This window comes from Chionomys nivalis, chromosome 18 (genome assembly GCF_950005125.1).
Source record: "Chionomys nivalis chromosome 18, mChiNiv1.1, whole genome shotgun sequence".
Classification (NCBI taxonomy): Eukaryota; Metazoa; Chordata; class Mammalia; order Rodentia; family Cricetidae; genus Chionomys; species Chionomys nivalis.
Genome location: NC_080103.1, coordinates 7,014,828 through 7,034,253, shown reverse-complemented (window position 1 = coordinate 7,034,253; position 19,426 = coordinate 7,014,828). Strand labels below are relative to the sequence as shown.

The window sequence follows — 19,426 nt, the reverse complement described above, 5'->3', positions numbered from 1 at the left end:
TGATCCTAAAGAAGCTAAACAAGAGGGTAAACCCAAGGAAAAACATATAGATATCCTCCCAGCTATGGGAAATAGACAAGATTGATGGGCAAAAAATGGGAATCTTGGGGGGTGGGGTGGGATGGGGATGAGGGGAGATGGGGAGAGAAAAGTGTGAAGGAGAGGATGAGGGGAACTGGGGGAATCGGGGTGATTGGGGGTAAAGGAAGGTTGGATGCGGGAGCAGGGAAACTCATACCTTAGTTAAGGGAGCCACCTAAGGGTTGGCAAGAGACTTGAACCTGGAATGGCTACCAGAAGCCCAGGGCAATGTCCCCAGTTAGTTCATTGGGGCACCTGAGGATAGGGAACCTGAAATGAACCTATCCTATAATCATACTGATGAATATCTTGCATATCGCCATAGAACCTTCATCTAGCGATGGATGGAGATAGAGACAGAGACCCACACTGGAGCACCGGACTGAGCTCCCAAGGTTATAATGAGGAGCAGAAGGAGAAAGAACATGAACAAGGAAGTCAGGACCATGAGGGGTGCACCCAACCACTGAGACAGGGGGGCCAATCTACTGGGAGCTCACCAAGGCCAGCTGGACTGCTACTGAAAAAAACATGGGATAAAACCGGACTCTCTTAATGTGGTGGACAATGAGAGCTGACGAGAGGCCAAGGAGAATGGCACAGGAACTTTCATCTGGCGATGGATCGAGAGAGAGACAGAGACCCAATTGGGATCAACCGTCTGAGCTCTTAAGGTCCAAATGAGGAGCAGAAGGAGGGAGAACATGAGCAAGGAAATCAGGACCACGAGGGGTGCACCCACCCACTGTGACAGTGGAACTGATCTATTGGGAGCTCTCCAAGGCCAGCTGGACTGGGACTGAATAAGCATGGGTTGAAACTGGACTCTCTGAACAAGGCGGACAATGAAGGCTGATGAGAAGCCAAGGACAATGGCACTAGGTTTCGATCCTAATACATGAACTGGCTTTGTGGGAGCGTAGCCTGTTTGGATGCTCACCTTCCTGGACCTAGATAGAAGTGGGAGGACCTTGGTCTTCATGTAGAGCAGGGAATTTGGACTGCTCTTCAGTATTGAGAGGGAGGGGGAGTGGACTAGGGGGAGGAGAAGTGGAGTGGGGATAGGGGGAGGGGAGCGGGGGGAGGGGGCAATATGTGGGAGGAGGGGGAGGGAAATGGGAAACGGGGAGCAGTTGGAAATTTTAAGTAAAAAAGAATAAAATAAAATAAAAAAAAAAAAAAGAAAGAAAGAAAGTACAAGGGAGGCTCTGAGGTGTACCAGGGAGGGAGGGAGGCTGGGAGAGATGAGACTGGAGGAAAAACGACGAAACAAAACGGCATATTTAAATAGTATTTTTCATGTGATTTAATAATTAAAAGCAGGTGCTGGAGAGGTAGCACAGTGGTTAAGAGCACTGGCTTCTCTCTCTGAAGGAAGTGGGTTTCATTCTCACATGGTGGCTCAGATCTACCTATAACTCCAGGGCATCTGATGACTGCTTCTGATTTCTGCAGGAACTAGGCATGCAAGCGGTGTACAGACAGAGACATGCAAGCAAAACATTCAAGTACATAAAGTAAAATACAAATTTTAAAATTAAAATTAAAATCAGGAAATATAACATGGCCGCTTAGTATTATATTATAATCTCTGCGTACACTGGCTCTTTGGGGCCTTCAGACTTTGTTGATTGCTCTTTTTTAACTTAGCAGGTAATTAGAGAGAGAGAGAGAGAGAGAGAGAGAGAGGTTATGAATTTGGAAGAGTAGGGAAGGTAAGTGTTGGGAATGAATCTGGGAGGAGTTAGAGCAAGGAGTGTGGAGTAAATATTATCATAGTCGGCATGTATAAATTCTCAAAGAATTAATAGAAATATTGTATTAAAAACAGCCCATGAAGTTGTAGGCTTATTAAAAACTTGTTTTTTTCTCCATAAAAACGGAAACCAGGATAATTGGTGACTTGAGCATAATACCACCTGGAGGGAAAATAGGGGTTCAGAAGATCACTTGGCCCGGCTCTTCTTTCTAAGAAAACATGTGCAGGATTTATTCTGAAATAAGTTCACTGTGTGTACTAACTCAGTCCACTTACTCTGCCAATGGAAAATAATGAAATAAAGCACCAGAGTCAGGACTTGAAGTTACAGTATGAACATCACTATGTTATAGAAGGTTATTTATCAGTTATGGGGACTATGGATGAAACAATAAAGCAAGATAAAAGAGACATTTAAAATATACTTGGGAATGTTACATCTGGAGTATCTAGGAGATTCAGGGAGCCAGAAAGAAAAGAAAGAAAAGGAAAAAGAAAAATACAGAGAGGTAAGATTCAGAGAAACTTCATTAGAGGCTCAGTATCTATTGTTCAGGAAAATTTGCTGGTCTCAGGGGATGCATCGGAATGAAGAGACACTTCTTGGGGTGGGATACTGTCACCAGACTAGGCTCCGTGACAAGAGCCACATCTCCAGACTCTGCTGTCCTAATCAGGCACACTTGTGACAACTAATCACACTCTCAAATCCAAGCATCACTTGCCCGCTGCGTTGCTCCCCCCCCCCCTTTCAGTGCCATGCGGTGTGACTAATGCATTCCGTCTCTTTCTAGAACTCTTTAAAGCATGAGATGGGGGTCTGTCCTTTCTTGCATCATTTTCATAGTAGGTATTTAATTACTATCAAATTATGAAATTCTACTCTTAGATGCATCAACTAGAGTGAGAGGCAGAATTGAAATTTATGAACAATAAATTCCTGGGGTCCTGATGTACAATTAGATAGATGTGTAAGTCAATTTGATGAGAGAACAACCTGAAGGGGCTCCCTAGTGATCAGGCAAACCTAGATCAATATCCTCTACTGCAAGTGAAAATCCTTCTAGAATCAATCCCCTAGTACCCTACATGTTGATAAGACTCACTGTGATAAAAACTGATTACACTTAGTGATTCTATGGGTTGTTTGTATGATAATGCACAGGATGGAAAATACATAAAACGGGCAGTTACATTTAATCCATCCTGCGCAGAGTCCTCATGGCAGAAACATCAGAAAGAACTAACAGCTCTATATAAGGACCATAGCAAATCAGTGCTTTTGTGGTATGTGCGATCTCCGTAGTGGGAAATGACATGCTGCAGGTCTGGGGCGGGGGAAAGGAGAAGCAGCGCATTGGGATCAGACTTACGCTGCCTTCCTGCCATGGTTCAGTGCACTTGACTCATGCTGAGGAGCAGCCAGAGTCCTCTCTGGGTCCTGAGAGGGTTGAGGGGGAAGAAAGGCACAGAAGTGAGGGAAGATGTTTAATCACTGAAGCCCCATAAGTCAGACACACTCTTCCTCAGCCCTCTTTTTATGGGATGGCATAGACCAGACCGTTTTCCTCCCTGCTGTGTTTTCGTAAGTACTTTAAATTCTCTCCATCCAACCTACATCCCCAAACCTTCTCAGAAGGACCAGATGAGTTTCAACAACCCTACCCTGCTGGCTTTAGCCCTCCAATAACATTTTTTTCTGATTTTGCTCTGCTTTCTACCCTGGTTAGGACCCTTATTCCATATCTCATACCTCAATCATGTTCACCTTTGTCCCCAGCCTGATTTGGGGTCTTTTAGGGCTGCTTCTACCATCAATTTACATCTTTTCTCACTTATTTGTTTCTACATTGTAGCATGCTTTCTAGGGATGGTTAGAGGCAGCGGCCCAGCGCACAATGCCAAGCTCACCATCGCTTTTCAGTGAGATGTGCACACCAACAGATATTCTAAGACAGAAACACCTGGAAGTGAGGAACATTATTCTCCCTCTAAGGAAGAAAAGATGGGATAATATCAATTTTCATAAAAGACGAAGAAAAACTTTTGCTTTGTAAAAGACTTTTCCATGAGGCGTCTTGATCAACACACAGATTCTCATTTGTATTCAAAGAAGGCGTTTATGAATGTTTTCTCTCCTCCCTACTCTCAGTCTGTTGCATCAGGCAAGGTCCACCCACAGATTTGGAAAGGGTGTTCACAAAAGGGCAATAAGAAATGAACATCTAGCTACGAAGAGAATGAGCTGTGTCTTATTTTCCAACTTTTGTTCCCCTGGGATACAAGCTCTGTTCTAAAATTGGGCAGATTGAGCCCTCCATCAAACATTAATGAACATTTTTGGCATGTGTTGGAAATAGCATCAGGCTCTAGGAATGCAGAAGTGATAATGACAAGGATCTGTCACTCCGTTTACTAGAGGAGATAAGGTATGTATCTAGGTCACTGTGACCTGGGACAGCTGTAGATCTGAGCGCAGAAGACTTAGGGCACTGATGAGATGATAGAACCAGGAAAGTCCCACAGAGCACACGGTGCTGAGCTGAACATTCAGTCATAGGTGCCAGCAGATAGACAAGCCGGGTCTTCCTCCGATTCTGGTCACAGACTGAAGGCTGTCTTCCCTCTCCCATCCTAAATTAAATCCAGGAGTCCTTTCTTAATCTCCCATCCAGTCTCACCTCCCAGGATTTGTGTGGTATATTCATGTCTACGCAAGCCAACCTAAGGCCTCAGCCTTTTCATCACTAGCTTACATGGAATTCCCTCTGAAATGCATCCCAGGTGTATTCAGATGAGAAATCCTGCCCTGGTAATTATGAAACACCTGGATAGATCATCCACTCCATGACTGCCCTCCAATAACGAGTAGCCTGGAGGCTTCAACTGGAGGATGTATAAAAAAGCACCTTCCGTGCTGGTCCCACAAAACCTCAGCCTTCTCCTGGGATGACTTGTCTACTCATCTTCATTGAAGGTAAGGCTGCTTTGGGGTGAAGGGACGCTTGAATGCCACTCCTTCAGACTTTGCTAAGGAAGTCTTGGCATCCCTAGTTTCCCTCCCAGCAAACTAATACACCAGGTAGGAAAGATCTGTAGCAGGGAGAAGGGAAGGGCTGAAAATTCATGCCAAGAACACTGAAATGACCTAACATGGGCCAGTCCCATGGGGGCCAGAGGCAGAAGAAACAGCAGATAGACACCGCAGAGCTCACAAAACTGAGGCCGGGAGCCAAGTAGCCAAACAGCAGGCTCTTTACACTTGATCACGGCAGACATCAGCCTTGGAAAAAGTTAGTTAGTTCGGCAAGTTAAACTTTATTTTTCTTTTATATGAGGGGGATAAATTATTGATTTGATTATTGACAAATTCTTAGAAGTTCTCACCAGAATTTACTCCCAGGAAACCCAACCCTTTGGAAATACTGTTCTTCCTCCTGGAACAGGCTTCTCCAAGCTGTGAGTGCTGGCTCCGTTGATGGCAGCCTGAACTCCAGAGAAGTGTGCCCTACACTTCTCCATCTATAACATAACAGTATGTTCTTTTTCTTCCAGATCTGAAGCATTAGCTGAGTGATGTCACAACAGAAGCAACAACCTCAGGAGCTCCCAAATGCTCCCAAATTTCCACCTCCCCAGAGCCCAGACCCCTGTCTGAAGACCTTCTCATCTTCTTATGGGATTTCATGTTCAGCAAGCTCTTCTTCACACTCCCAAAGGCCAGGGCTTCCGAACACTGCTGGACGCAGGATAGTTCACCACCCACAGCCCCGCTGCCTCAGGGGTGGTACCACCTACCACTGCAAAGAGGAAGAGTGCTAAGAGTCTGGGCACAAAGGAGAGTCCACAGCTGCAGAGATCTGCTCCCCATTCAAACTCATGAATTCCACCAGGAGGCCCAGCCCTCTACCTCTCTTGGCCTTAAAAACACTTCCTGTTTCTCCAGTCCACCCCTTCAGTTCAGCAACAATAAAGTTGGTCGTGGTGCATGGTTGTGACTTCTGTGTGTCCTTAAGACCCTGTTCAGAAGTGCAGAGACCCCTCGAGTGGGTTCTTCTCTTAGGGAAGATTTGTGGGAGTCCGTATTTCAGTTCTCTGAAACTTCATAATGTATTCATGATGAACACAATTGAGTGTTGGCCTCTGTTTAAAGACAGAAGTGGGAGATTTGACCTTCTGCTAGCAAATGTTATGATCCAGCAGAAAAAAGAAAGGTATATTACAGATTAAATTACATGGACTAACAAAATTAATGTTTCTTGATTTACTCATTTGTATGTCTTAAACATATTCAAAAGAATTTAAAGACAAAAGGTTTTTTTTACTACTTATTTGTTTAAGATGTGTGTGCGTTTCTTTCCAAATATACATACACATATGCAATAATAATTAATGAAAAATGAGGCCATGAATTTGAGGGGAGTGGGGAAGGGTCTATGAGAGGGTTTATACTAAAGTTTAGAGGAGGAAAATGAGTGCATTGTAATTAAATTGTTGTCTCAAGAATAAAAAAAAAAGAAAGAACTTAAAGAAAGAAAATGGTGTAGAAAAAGGGAAGGGCCACAGTAAGCACCAACAAGGACCATGTTCTCAGGCTCTGATGCTATGAATCAATGCAGGTCTTAGAACTTCTAGAGAGAAAGGCAAGACAGGGGAAGAGCCTTTAGGGGCTTGCAGAGAACAGGCTTCCTGGGCAGGACTTTAAAATGTAGGCAGACCTTGGTTCTGGGGTGTGGGAGGAAGCACCTTCCATGGGGAGGATCCAGCAGAAGCCAACACAAGGCAAAGGGGGCTTTTGTAAACAGTGTGAGCTTCAATGTGGCTGGAGCTCCAGGAAAGATGACAGACGGGAGTTTATACCCTCAACAACTATGCTAAACACTCCAGCTGAGTTTACTGAATTTAAGGAATAAAATTCCAACTGCTGAAGTGTCGTTCTTCTGGAGAAAGTCTGGGCCCAAGCCTAAGACCTACTAGCCTGGGTTTTAGGGGAGTGAGATATACATTTTAAGGTCTCAAGGGAGTCTCAACTTCAGCTCTGTCTCATTTCAATATAAACTCCATGTGAAGAGTTTTCACTCATGGGCATTTCTTGAGCATCTAGTCCAATAAATTTTACTATTTTCAAAAAAATTCATACCATTTCCAATCCATAGAGTGTTCATTTCTACAGCCATCTAGTACCTAATTTACCTTTGTTGTGACCTATATCCAAATGCACATATGCGTCATAATTACACATCATTATGCATGTGTAATTGTTACTATTCAGGAAATGATGCAAATCTTTTTGTTAAAAAAAGATTTGTTAGTGTGGGAGAATGGAGGAAGCGGTAGAGCATTTGATAGGTATGGGTGAAGGTTTCTGTTAAATCCATAATACTGAAAAAAGTATAAGAAGAAGAAAAATAAATTTTTAATGCTGACAAGCATAAAGAAGATCATTAAAATAAACTTTTTTTAATCTTAATAAATTAAGAATTATTATCAAAATAAGCATGACTAGTAACTTCTTAGTTATATGTAGAAATAACACAACAAGGATCATTTTATGATATTCTATAATATATATGGTAAAACTGAGTCGGAACTGAAGAGGTGCCTCAGAGGCCAGGAACTCTTGCTGCTCTTTCAAAGGTCTAAGTTCTGTTCCTGGAACCCACATCAGGTGGCTCACAGCCATCAGTAACTCCAGCCCCAGGGGATGGGACATCCTCAGGTTTATTCCAACAACTGCACATATGTGGAAAACGCATACAACACACCTGTATACACATACTTACAAATACAAACAAATCTTTAAAGTTAAGGAAATATGGGCTGGAGAAATGGTGCAGTGGTTGAGAGCACTGGCTACTCTTCTAGAGAACCAGATTTGATTCCTGGCACACACATGCTGGCTCCCAACCAGCTTTAACTGCAGCTCCAGGGACTCTTAACCCCTCTCCGGGCCTCTGCCAGAATCAGGTATGCATGTGATACACATGTATACAGTCACACTAAACACCCACAAACACAAAATAAATCTTTAAAATAAATAAACAAAGCAAACTAAAACGCAGCAGTAAAAAAGTAATTGTCAGCACACTCCATAGGGACAAGTACCAACCAGCACGTGACAACACATGGCACTAACACCATAGCTACTTTCCTGTGTCCACCCTTTTGATGTTGAGACAGAGTGTAATGAACATTTTCATTGGTGACAATTCAGTTTTATTAGAATACATGCCTAAAATTAAATTGTAGAATTATAGAAATTCCTGACTGTTTTTTGAGAGACTTTAATAAAATGATTCTATTTAGGAAAATCATGCTTTAGGAAGAGGGATTTCTTCTGCTCAGCAGCAAAAGCAGGTCTTTTGTTAAGGGACTGCTGTAGCCACAGTAGGAAAATGTCATAGAAAGAAGCAATGGAAGACTTGATAAGTGTCTAAATAATCTGATTGTGGTAAACCTATATTTTAAAAAGCTGCATACTTCTTCATTTTGACTAAAGTCAAAAATAACTTCTCCTGTGAACAGTAGTTTCTTGTGAGCAATGGTGTTTTGGTGCCTGAATGTCTATGTTCAGTCAGTAGATCTCTAAATAGTGCGTTTTACACAGTCAACACAGTTATAAAGGGTTCTGAGAAGAATTCCCCAAAGGAAAAGTATCAGTGCTTGGTTGATTGTGTTTATCAAATGTATGAAAATTTATTTTCCTAAAATTTACTTCTTATCTTCATGAAAGGAATTTATCAAATAACAATGAACAAAGCGTGACAGAAGCTAATTTTAATAAGGATGGTTCCTAATAGTTCAGCCTATTTATGTTTCCTAGACAATTCTGAGATTCCTTGCTCCGGTCACCTTCTTTACACACCATCATACACACACTGCTTTGACTACATCAAATTCATTTCAAAACACTGCTGTGGAAGTGATCCAGTGGCTGGATGATCATTTTTCTTCATAAATATTTAATAAAACTATTTATTTAGTTTTCAAGCATATGTGTATTCATAAAGAAATGCCTGTATTATGAATGTCTTTTCAGTATAGCCACAATATGGCTTTAGTTTAATGTTGGAAATACAGGGTGCCTGCTGGGCGGTGGGGGTGCAGCCTTTGATCCCAGAACTCGGGAGGCAGAGGTAGGTGGGTCTCCTTGAGCTCAGTCCAGCCTGGTGTACAAAGCAAGTTCCAGGACACCCAGAGTTGTTACACAGAGCAACCCTGTTTCAAAAAACAAAATGAGAGAGAGAGAGAGAGAGAGAGAGAGAGAGAGAGAGAGAGAGAGAGAGAGAGAGAACACAGTGTACCTTTATTTTATACTGAGTGGAAAACACATATTTCTTATGTTGTACAAAGTCCCTACATATAGACAAGACAGACATGGCAATGGCAGATAGTTAGATGACAGATAGATAGATAGATAGATAGATAGATAGATAGATAGATAATAGATAGATGATAGATAGATAGATAGATAGATAGATAGATAGATAGATAGATAGGCAGGCAGAAGACAGACAGATCAATGACTTGAAGTGCTCACATCATAACAGAATGTTAACTATGTAAGGCAAAGCATGTTAGTTAGCTTGACTTAGCCATACCATTGTACATATATTTTTAAACAGGTTTCACATGATAAATATATACAATGGGTATTTGATGATCAGAATAAATGAATATTAAAATGCCCCATATACAGAATTTTAACAGTTGATAGGAATAACATATTGTTCTAGCGTGGGAAACTTTATTTGCTCTTTTTGTGCGCCTTTCATGTAGCATCTGTAGTTCAGTTCTGAGTATACCCTAACTTTCTGACTCTGCCTTAGATTTTGATTCAACCATTTCTTTAGAGAGTCCTAGGTTTGTATTTAATTGAAAAATATGTGGGTATTTATAAATCTTTAAATAAATAAAAATATATGTCCTCATTATTAAGTGGCATTGAACTAACCAGCTGGTAGTAATAACAATGATAAAAGTCAAGTGTGGTGGTATGTATCTGTAATCCCAATTCTCAGAGGGTTTACAAGTTCAAAGCCAGCTGGTGACGATGATGGTGATGGGAATAACAGCAACATAGCAGGAAAATATCTAAGCACTGAGCACACGCTGCTGCCAATTCTCACAGCGTCTCTACGGAGCAGAAATAACTGTCACCATGGCTTTGCACATCAGTAACCAGGATGTCGTGGGGAAGCTTATGCCCCACATTTTATAGGAAATGAAGTCGGAAATTGAGGCAAAATGATCTGACTGCAGACATTAGACAGCTAGTGAGTTGTGAGCGGTGACTCTGTACTCTCTCTGCCTCTTTATCTGTCTCAAGCATGAATGCTGGGTTGACCTTGGGTTTAGTATTGGCCCTGCTGATATTTGAACTCTTTGCATTAAGATGAGACTTCAGCTCTCATTTGTAAACATAACCAAACCATATTTTATTTATGACTATCTCAGTTAATAAGTGTTTGGTAATAATGAATTATATAAAAACTGAATTTGAAAGGTATTGTCAGAATTCTTTAGTATCTGATCTATATATTTACTAGGGAAAAAACCCAAACAAAGAAAAACTCAAAAGAAATGAGCTTCCCTAATGGCATAATGACTTCTTCAAGGTGAAAGCCCTTCCATTCAGTTAACAAATCTCATTGCTAGGTGTAACAACTTGATGCTGGCTAACGCCTCTTCAAGGGTGAGTGGTTTGGGAAGAGGCCTGAGCTTTGCACGTCATTTAACTACCCATGAAATTCTCCAAAGGAGTTCAAAGGAAGGAAAAGGGTGGCAGCAGAAATGTCATCAGAATGTTCTAAAGGCTGGCTCCATCTCTGTTCTGTGGATCACTCTGAGACTTTTCAAACTTAGCAGAATTACCCAGGAGCTGTTTTAAGAATGCATATGCTTCAGTCTGAATCCTTGGAGGTTATAATCCAGTAGTTTTTAGTTGGAGATGAAGGCTCTGCATTTTGAAACAACTTCCTCCTTTGGCTCATGAGCAACCAGATGTAGAATTCCTGATCTGTTACTGAATCAGGATGGATGCAGAAAGCACAGCTTCCCTACTCCGTGCCTTTCCTTGCTGGGTTGACCCTACTCCCCTGGAATCTAGAAACTGATACATATTCAATTTTAAACTTTGCAATATTCTGTTTTTCTATAGGTAGCAAACCCAACTCAGCACTGCTAAGAAAAGAAAAGAAAACATGTAGAATAAAAGTGTGCATACAGATAGGTGAGGATGTGGGAGGCTCCCCTTTCATGAACCACCATATCCAAGAATATAAATACAAGCTTGGAATGTCAAGACAGAGACTATTAGGGCCCCAGAGAGGGCAATGGTCCTCTCAAGACCCAAGCAACATGCCTCTGCCTTTGCAATGCCTTCCTTGCCCTCTTTAGAGTCTGGCTCTGCTAGCTCAAGGTAACACTGTTTTTCTAACTGGAAATAACTTTTGTGAGGGGGAGATGGACAAATGAATCGTCTTCCTTACCTTCGTCACTGTAGAATACTTTTTTTGTGGGGCTGGACTTTTGGTCCAGTACAGAAGTCAAGAAGTTGAGGTCAAGATCAAAGGGTTATGAGCCAGGGACTTTATTTGTACGCAATCTTCTAAAGGGGGAGGCAGGGAAGGATCTGCTCACCTGAATGGGTGAAGTTGCACAGCAGTAAGAATACTCAATATTCGATGTTCTAGGCTGTGGAATCTCCTTTCTTGAAAAATAGAAACCTTTTTTTTTTTTTTGTTGTTGTTGTTGTTGATGATCTTTGCCTGAAAGGAAAATATAAGCAGAATGACGTCTCCTCATCCCTTCCTGTCTTAGGGCTAGCAGGCACCATTTGGTGGTAACATCTATGACCATGTTTTTCTAGTAGCATTTCAGCTATTTCCTCCTCACTTAGGTCAACTCAAGGTCAGTGTAGAAGTCGGGGTCCAGAGAGTAGAACATCACATTCATCACAAAGAACAAAGGACAGCACAGCTGTTCCCACAGAGGTGACAGACCAGAAGCCACATAGATCCTTTTTGACCGAGGGCGACTCCAAGCACAGAACACTCATAATTACCTCAGAGATCAAGAGACAAACAGCAACACTCATTTGGCACTGAGGACCCAAGAAGACAAGAGGCATTCAGATAGCCAGCCACCAGTCTAGGCTCATGTTTGCATTCAGACGGTTCGTCTGTTCCAGAGATGGTCTACCACATCATCCTAGTGGGTGGGGGATATGATACTGGTGTGGAACCCCAAATCCTATAGAACACAGCATCTAGAGGCTATTTAAACTTGTAATAAACACAAATTTTAAAACTACAGTCTTCCTTACAGATCACCCACAGAATGTTGTGCTCTGTATAGTTGTGGGTGTTTTGTTGTGTTGTGTTGTGTCTTTCTCACACATTAAAAAAAATCTCTTCTCATAAATTGCATCCCAACTGTACTTCCCCCACATCCCTCCACTCCTCCCAGACACTCCCATCTCTCCTTTCCCCCAAATTCCTCCTCTGTTTCCCCTTTAAAAAAGCAGGCCTCCCAGGGATATCAACCTAACACAGCACAACAAGTTACAATAAGACTAGGCACATACCCTTATATCAAGGCTGAATGAGGCAGCCGATGAGGAGAAAAAGGGTCCCAAGAATAGGTAAGAGTCAGAGACACCCCCATTTCCACTGTTAGAGTCTCACAAGATCAACAAAATACACAATCACAATGTATTTTCAGAGCACCCAGCTCAGACTCATACAGGCTCCATGACTGTCCCTTCAGTCTCTGTGAGCTCCTGAGAGACCTGCTTAGTTGATACCGTGGGCCACATTCTCATGGTGTTCTTGACCCCCTTGGCTCCTACAGTCCTTCCTCCCTCTCTTCTGTGGATCCCCCTGGCTCTGCCTAGTGTTTGGCTGTCTCACACTATTTTTTTTAAACTACCATTACATATAATTATACATAGTTACCATTATACACACATGATATACACACACACACACACACATATGGACCTATGCCTTTAACACATGTTATATGGGTAGAGTAATGTGACTGGAATTTAAGACCATTTCATAAAAGTTGTAGGTTATGCCAAAGAAATCTTGTCCCTTCTTCTACCCACTATGAGATGCATGGACTCTGGACTTTGGATACAATCTATGGCTATTTTTTGTGCCAAAGGGAAGGAAGCACAGTGAACCCCAGGTGTGATTCCTGTTCTTCTAGCCTGTAGGAGGCTAGAAATTTCAAAGACTGATCCGACCACTCCAGCTAAAGGATGATCCTTGGTTTCTTCTCTTTCATCACTTAGGGATTAGGCTGATAAGAATCTCATGCATGCAGATGCTGGCCTGGCTGGTACCTCACCCTTCCATTAAAGGGAACACCCAAGCCAGATAGGAGTCCACAACATTCCTGGGTTCTTAGGCAGGCAAGGTGGTGAGGAAGTGCACAGGCAGATAAGAGTGGAGTCAGGGAATGCACCAGCTATGGCGAGGCGGGCCCTTGACCAAGCAGAGACTCTCCATTCATCCTACAATTAATCCCTTTCCCCACACGCTTATTAGTAAAGAACTCTCCCCAGGCCCAGCTCTGTCTCACATCAAGCCTGCAGACTGTCTGTTTACTACATACTCTAATTTGAAGCATCCAAATGGAGACCCTGGCAACCATTCTAAAATGCTTGGAGTGAGAGATGGCCAGTTATCTCTGGTCTTGTTTCTAAGCACCATGATCCTATTAAATCCCATGTGTAAATCAGGTAAAGGTATAATTAATTGCTCAGAAGGTGGGTGCAAGACCCAGATAGTTGCCTTCTATGACTTCCTGCCAGACAACCCAAATAGCTAAAGATTAAGAACTTGACTTGCCATGCTTTGTTTACTCCCAGGGGAGGCCTTACCCTTTCTGAGGAGAGCATGAGTGGGGGTAGAAAGGAATTAAGGGAGGGAATGCCGGGAAAGAGGGGGGAAGCTGTGCTTGGTATGTAAAATAAATAAAAGTTGTAATAAAAAAGAATGAATGACATTTTAGAGTAGAACACATATTTCTGAGACCTCCCTCATCAAGTTCATTCATATCATCACAGTACAAAAGCTTTTACGTTTCCTATTTTTAAGCTCATTTTACAGACTTGGCTTTTTTATTTTAAGGTTCAAAGCTTGTGACATGACATATCAGGGGCTCGAATACCAGAGTTCTGATTCCAAGGTGCATTCTTTTCCAGCTTGTCTTCCCTATAAAACCATGAAGCTGATGCAACAGGCAATGCAGAGGTGTGGCGGGAGACCCAGGTCTGCAGGACTGGCTGCCAGAGGAGATGGGGGTGAGAAAACTTTGGCTCCTGACTTGCAAGGGACATAAGGCAGAAGCCAGGAATCTACATGGAAAAATCACACAGCCCAGCACATGGGCACTTCTCCCTGTCTGCACAGCCACAGTCTCATGCTTCCTCCTTTTGTTCCCAATAATATTATAATCACTCTCTTTCCAGAGCAGACCAAGTTCATCCCCATCTGTTATAAGACATTTTTGGTTGGACACACACACACACATACACACACACACTAAATAAACAAACAAACAAATAAATAAATAAGTAGAAACTTGTTTTTTATTGTCAAATCAGTAAATTCATTGATAACTTAGATCAGTCTATTAGAATATTATTTTCCAATTGTTAAAAACAACTTGCAATTTTTAGAGGGATCATTGCAGAGAAGGAGCATGGTCTGTCTTTATCTGTAAATATGGGCTACAGTAACTCACTACTCCCCTCACTGGGAGGGGTACACTCCATCAAGGATCACGTAGACACACGGTACTGTTCTTTGACACAATGAAGCAAGGTGCTAGTAGTTTTCTCTAATAAATGAGATGAACTAAATACCAATATGAAGTTTCTCCCTCAAGCTGTGCCTGCCCTTCAAATATTCTCTATCTGCATGTGCTTACATCTCTCCCCTAACAACAAATGCATAACCATTCTTGTTTCAGATCAATGTTCGGGAAGAAAATCAAATCATAAAAAATAATATGAGGCCAGAGTCCTCTAGAAATCTGATACTCATAAATAAAAACCCAGACATGAAGATTTGTCCAGTCACCTCTAAATCTCAGGGTAAGCAACATAGCCAAACCAAACTCCTTCAGTGCTCTTGCTACTGACCAAAGGCAGTGACTCTACCTTGGGAGCAGCTTCTCACAACCTGCCTCAAATGCTTGCTGTTGATCTGGCCTCTGAGACACACACACTCTCTCTCTCTGAAAGAGCCAAAAAGGGAAACCCTTTGGCTTAGCCACAAAATACTCATCAGGTTCTTGAACACCAGGCATTGTACAGGCACTGGGGATAAACAGTCAGCACTGAGATTCCATTCTAGACAGAAGGACAAACGATGGGAAATAAGCAGAAGCATGGGGATACAGAACGGTTAACACGCTACGGGCCTCCTACAGGAGGAAAATGCAACAATCCACGTTCAAGATTCAAAGAAAAGAGAGGGGCAAGTGTCACAAAAGACAAGAGGCTGCTTCTCCTGTGAGGCACAGGAAGTTACCAAGGAAGGTGATAGGTGTAAGTCTTGGAGACAGAGCTGGAAGTCAGCCTCAGGGGAGAAAGGGTCTGCTAAATGGACATCGCATTTGAGGTCAACCAATTTTATGATAATGTCAACTTGACAAAATGCTTTTTTAAATTTTTGTTTTCATTTTGATAACGATTAAACATAGGGTGAGTTTACTGAAGGCTGAGGTTCTGTCAGCTGTGTACTGACAAGCTAGAGAGGCAAGAAAGTTTAAAGAAGGGTTTGAAAGAGCGGGATAGGAAAAGCAAATGGGGTTGGGGTGGCGTACGGAAATGAGAAGGTTCCTGAGCAGGAAGGAGGTAGATTACAATGGATGCAGACAAGCAAAATGGAAAGAGGAACCATGAACACAGAAAAGATGCCTGAGTCTGTGGTCAGGATTTGGAAACACTAACTTTGAGCTTCTCTTTCATTCAGACTGGATGCTAGGGCTGTGGCCTGTGTGGAGGGGCAGCAGTAACCAACACTCTTTCCAGCTGACATTTCATTGCTCAATGTTCCAGGCATTTTTGCTATCTGAATCAAATCCACTGAGTCTTCCCTAGTGGTCACAAGTGCTTTTAATTTTGTTTCCAAACTTGGTGAAATCTTCAAAATTCCATCTTGGCTCCCTGAGCTGGCCCAGCATCTCCGGGTTTAGATATGCCACCCCATTTGCTTTGGACTGTTCCAGAAAGGACAGCTTCAGCCTAGTCCCCAAGCTTCATTTATGTACACATCCTTGTAAACTATGATCTTCTTGCCTTTATGGAAATATTATCAAAGGTTATGGAGAGAAGAGATGCCCCGGGAAGATACTCCTGAGGAGCTGCTGGTGACCCAGAGTGACACAGTAACAAAATGACAGCCACTAGCATGTGGGTTGCTGTCATCACAGTCACCTGATGGGCAAACAGCTTTCACATCATCCATGGCTAATTCTGAGTCTGGAGTGGTAGATGTATAAAAGACTTCTACTCACAGGGTCTCCTCAGTTCCATTGCCTGCCTGGTATTAAGAGAACAAGGTGAGTCCTCTTACTGATCTGATGGCCATTTGAGGGATGGATGGTGTGGCTACAGCCAAGCTGAATGGGGCAATCCAGTCCAGGATGGAGAATGAGCAAGAGCTAAAGGGCAATTTCAGGCATATGAAATCATGAAGACAAATCAAACTGCCATCCCAGGAAGGCCAAATGTTAACTAGAGACTGGAATGATGGGTAGTCATGGAGGAGAGGAGGCTATTGTAGGGCAAGAGAGCCACACAGGACAGAAGGTTAGAACTTAGCCAGAACCCATGACACAGGGAAGCAAAGCAAAGGGAGACTGTGGAGCAAGGTTGATGTCATGATGAACTTGGGCGGAAAGGATGGTAAATGGATAACGTAGATCATATGAAAAAAACCAGCTTAAGGTTTGGAAAACCACCAAGTGCTTCAAGCGTTTGAGGTTAGAGTCTTAAGAGAATCAGGGCAGGGAGGAGAAGGCTTACCTAATTAATTCTGGCTTACCCACTGCTGGGCTTCTTCCATGTTGGGAAACCAGGGCTTCTCTCTTCACAGATTCAGCTGCAGTGTTTCAGTCTGTGCAGAATTATCAGTGCAAAACAGTGTGCATTCACTAGTTTATCAAAATGTCTGTATTTCTCCCCTTTAGGATAATCGAAGTTAAACCAAGATGTCCTCCCAGCAAACGAAGCAGAAGTGCCAGCTCTCTCCTAAGTGTCCACCCAAGTGCCCCCTTCCAGGTCCCTGGGCTCTTGCTCCATGCCTCCCTCCCAGGGCCCCTCCAGCCCCCTCCTGCTGTGTTTCCACCTGCTGCATTTCCGGCTTCGGAGGCAGGTGCTCCTTAGTGTCTCACCGGTTTCCTCGATTCTACCTTCGCCAGCCTCGGCGCTCTGACTGCCCTGAGAACGAGTCCCCAGGATGTTCTAGCTGTTGTCACAGCTCTGGAAACTGCAGTTGACCAGCCTTGAACTGATGCTCCTCGCTACTCGGCCTTCCTCCCTCCCCTCCTGGAGTAGTTGCATGGGTAATGGGATCCTTTGGGCCTCCTGGCACTGGCTCTGCTCCTAGGCCAAGAAGAACTGAAGGTGAAAGACAACTATTTTCAGCGCTTTGCTTTGTCAGTATGCAGAAATAAAGCTTGTCTATGATGGTACCTTTAGCTTCCTGGTGTTTATTGATTTTCCTAGTATAACCTCTATTGATCTGCATTGATTCCTCACACCAGACTCCACGACGAAGCAGTCAAGCAGGAAATTTCTTTGCAGATAGATCCAGAGCCTAAGTGTCAGAAGGGTTGTGTGCAGGACAGATCTTGAGGGAAGATGCTGAAGGATGTTTCCAGACCACAAACAGCCCGATACTCCTAATGCTACTGCACTGCTGCTTCAGGTCCCAGCGTCGCTGAGCAGTCCTCCTGCACGCGGGACATTCTGCTGCCCAGACTCTCGGTGGGAGAGTGTGATGCCCAGGAAGGTGGCACAGGGGCATCCATAGTTCTCAGTTACTGAGACCCCACTGCATATCTCCACACAGGAGCCAGAATCAGTGAGCAACTGTGCCAACCCAGATAGAAAGACACCCGTGAGGCCGTGGTGTGGCTGCCCACACATTTTAGTCTCTTCCTTTTCTATTCAAGGGGACAGATGTCATGGGTTTAGGAAAATGTTCTCAAAGCACTGTCCCCTCCAACCCAACAGTGATCCACAGGCCACAGAGGTGTCCCACCCACCCTCTGGGTTGGTTTCTGAGCCTCAATTCTGAGGCAGGCTGGGGTTCATAAGGTTGGTGAGGGATATACGAGAGATTCTACACATGTCAACAATTTCCATATAAGTGATAATTTTAGTCACAAATCTTGTAGAGGTTGTAAGTGTCATTGTGGACAGTAAATTATACATGTCATGTTTTTCATTAGCATATAATAGACAGTTGAGAAAATAAGATATCTAATCAGAAAACTAGGAAGGGACTAACAGATTATCTGATTCCAGAGCACACAACTTTTAACTTGGGCAGGAATTTACAAACAAAATTTTTGGATAATAGTCAGCTTGATTTATATTATCTAATGGATAGGGAACCTTCTTTAGTGTCATTTCTTTTATTTTTAATATTGCCATAAGCTTGGGATATACTCAACATTTTAAGTATTCCATTGGTCCTAAAAAAATTTATTCACCTCTGATGTGTCACAGAGAAAATTCTTTATCAACTTTAATGTCAAAATACTTTGTTTACATTTCTTTAAAAAAACAAAAACATTCTTCTATTAAGAATTAAAACTTAAAATTATATGCATAAAAGATTTCAGAAACCATTTTTCCGGAAAATAAAATCTAATTCTTCTCAGCAAGAATCTTTAGTTCTTAATAATTCTACACAGGCTTTACTCTAATAATTTTAAGTACAGTATAATAGAAAACAAATGAATTGAAAGATAGAAAAACTAGAAATATTTCCTCTGGGTCATTTTGGTCCACCTTCAGTCTTATGTAGAGTTTCTTTGGGGATGAAAATGGCTGTAAGGCTTCAGTAGGCCCTAGGGGCCAGCAATGCTGTCTAGAAAACATTAAGTATAATAACCACAGGGGGGCAGTAGTGACATCGCATGATGGGCAGGAGGATGTTGTCCCATTGCCAAACAGGGTGGCACCCAGCATCTCACTTTGACTTTTGAGAATAGAAACAACATCCACAACAAAAATGTATACTGCATTGATTTATCTTGAAGATCAAATGAGATAATGCAATAAAAGATTGCTTCTAAATTGTAAAATGTTCATGATATAAAGTATTTTCGATAAATTTAAATTTTACTAAAAGTTGTAAGTTAATGAGATAACTTGAATTTAAATATAGGACCTACCAAACTCTTGCACTGGAGTTTTAAGAGTTATGGTTCTAAGTATCTATGTGGTGGGTTTAACTGAGATGTAGAAATCATGTATGCAGCTTCACAGGAATTTTAATGAATGAATTTGCTAAGAACAGGAAAAACAAGAATAACTGTAAGCTATGAGAA

The 19,426-nt window shown here is 42.4% G+C and overlaps 2 protein-coding genes across 2 annotated transcripts; both read left to right on the top strand.

Moving 5' to 3' along the window:
* The first annotated feature begins 5,416 nt into the window (after positions 1–5,416).
* On the top strand, positions 5,417–5,662 carry Lce6a (late cornified envelope 6A). Its single transcript, XM_057792922.1, has one exon. It carries the CDS (start codon positions 5,417–5,419, stop codon positions 5,660–5,662), a length of 246 nt encoding a protein of 81 aa, XP_057648905.1.
* An 11,412-nt stretch (positions 5,663–17,074) lies between these two features.
* On the top strand, positions 17,075–17,362 carry Lce7a (late cornified envelope 7A). The gene has a single exon (XM_057793034.1). The coding sequence runs from the start codon at positions 17,075–17,077 to the stop codon at positions 17,360–17,362; it is 288 nt and encodes a 95-aa protein (XP_057649017.1).
* The last annotated feature ends 2,064 nt before the right edge of the window (positions 17,363–19,426 follow it).

Bases quoted from the DNA above. Each gene is read 5' to 3' on its own strand.
- Lce7a (XM_057793034.1), top strand. From the start codon at position 17,075: ATGTCCTCCCAGCAAACGAAGCAGAAGTGCCAGCTCTCTCCTAAGTGT.
- Lce6a (XM_057792922.1), top strand. From the start codon at position 5,417: ATGTCACAACAGAAGCAACAACCTCAGGAGCTCCCAAATGCTCCCAAA.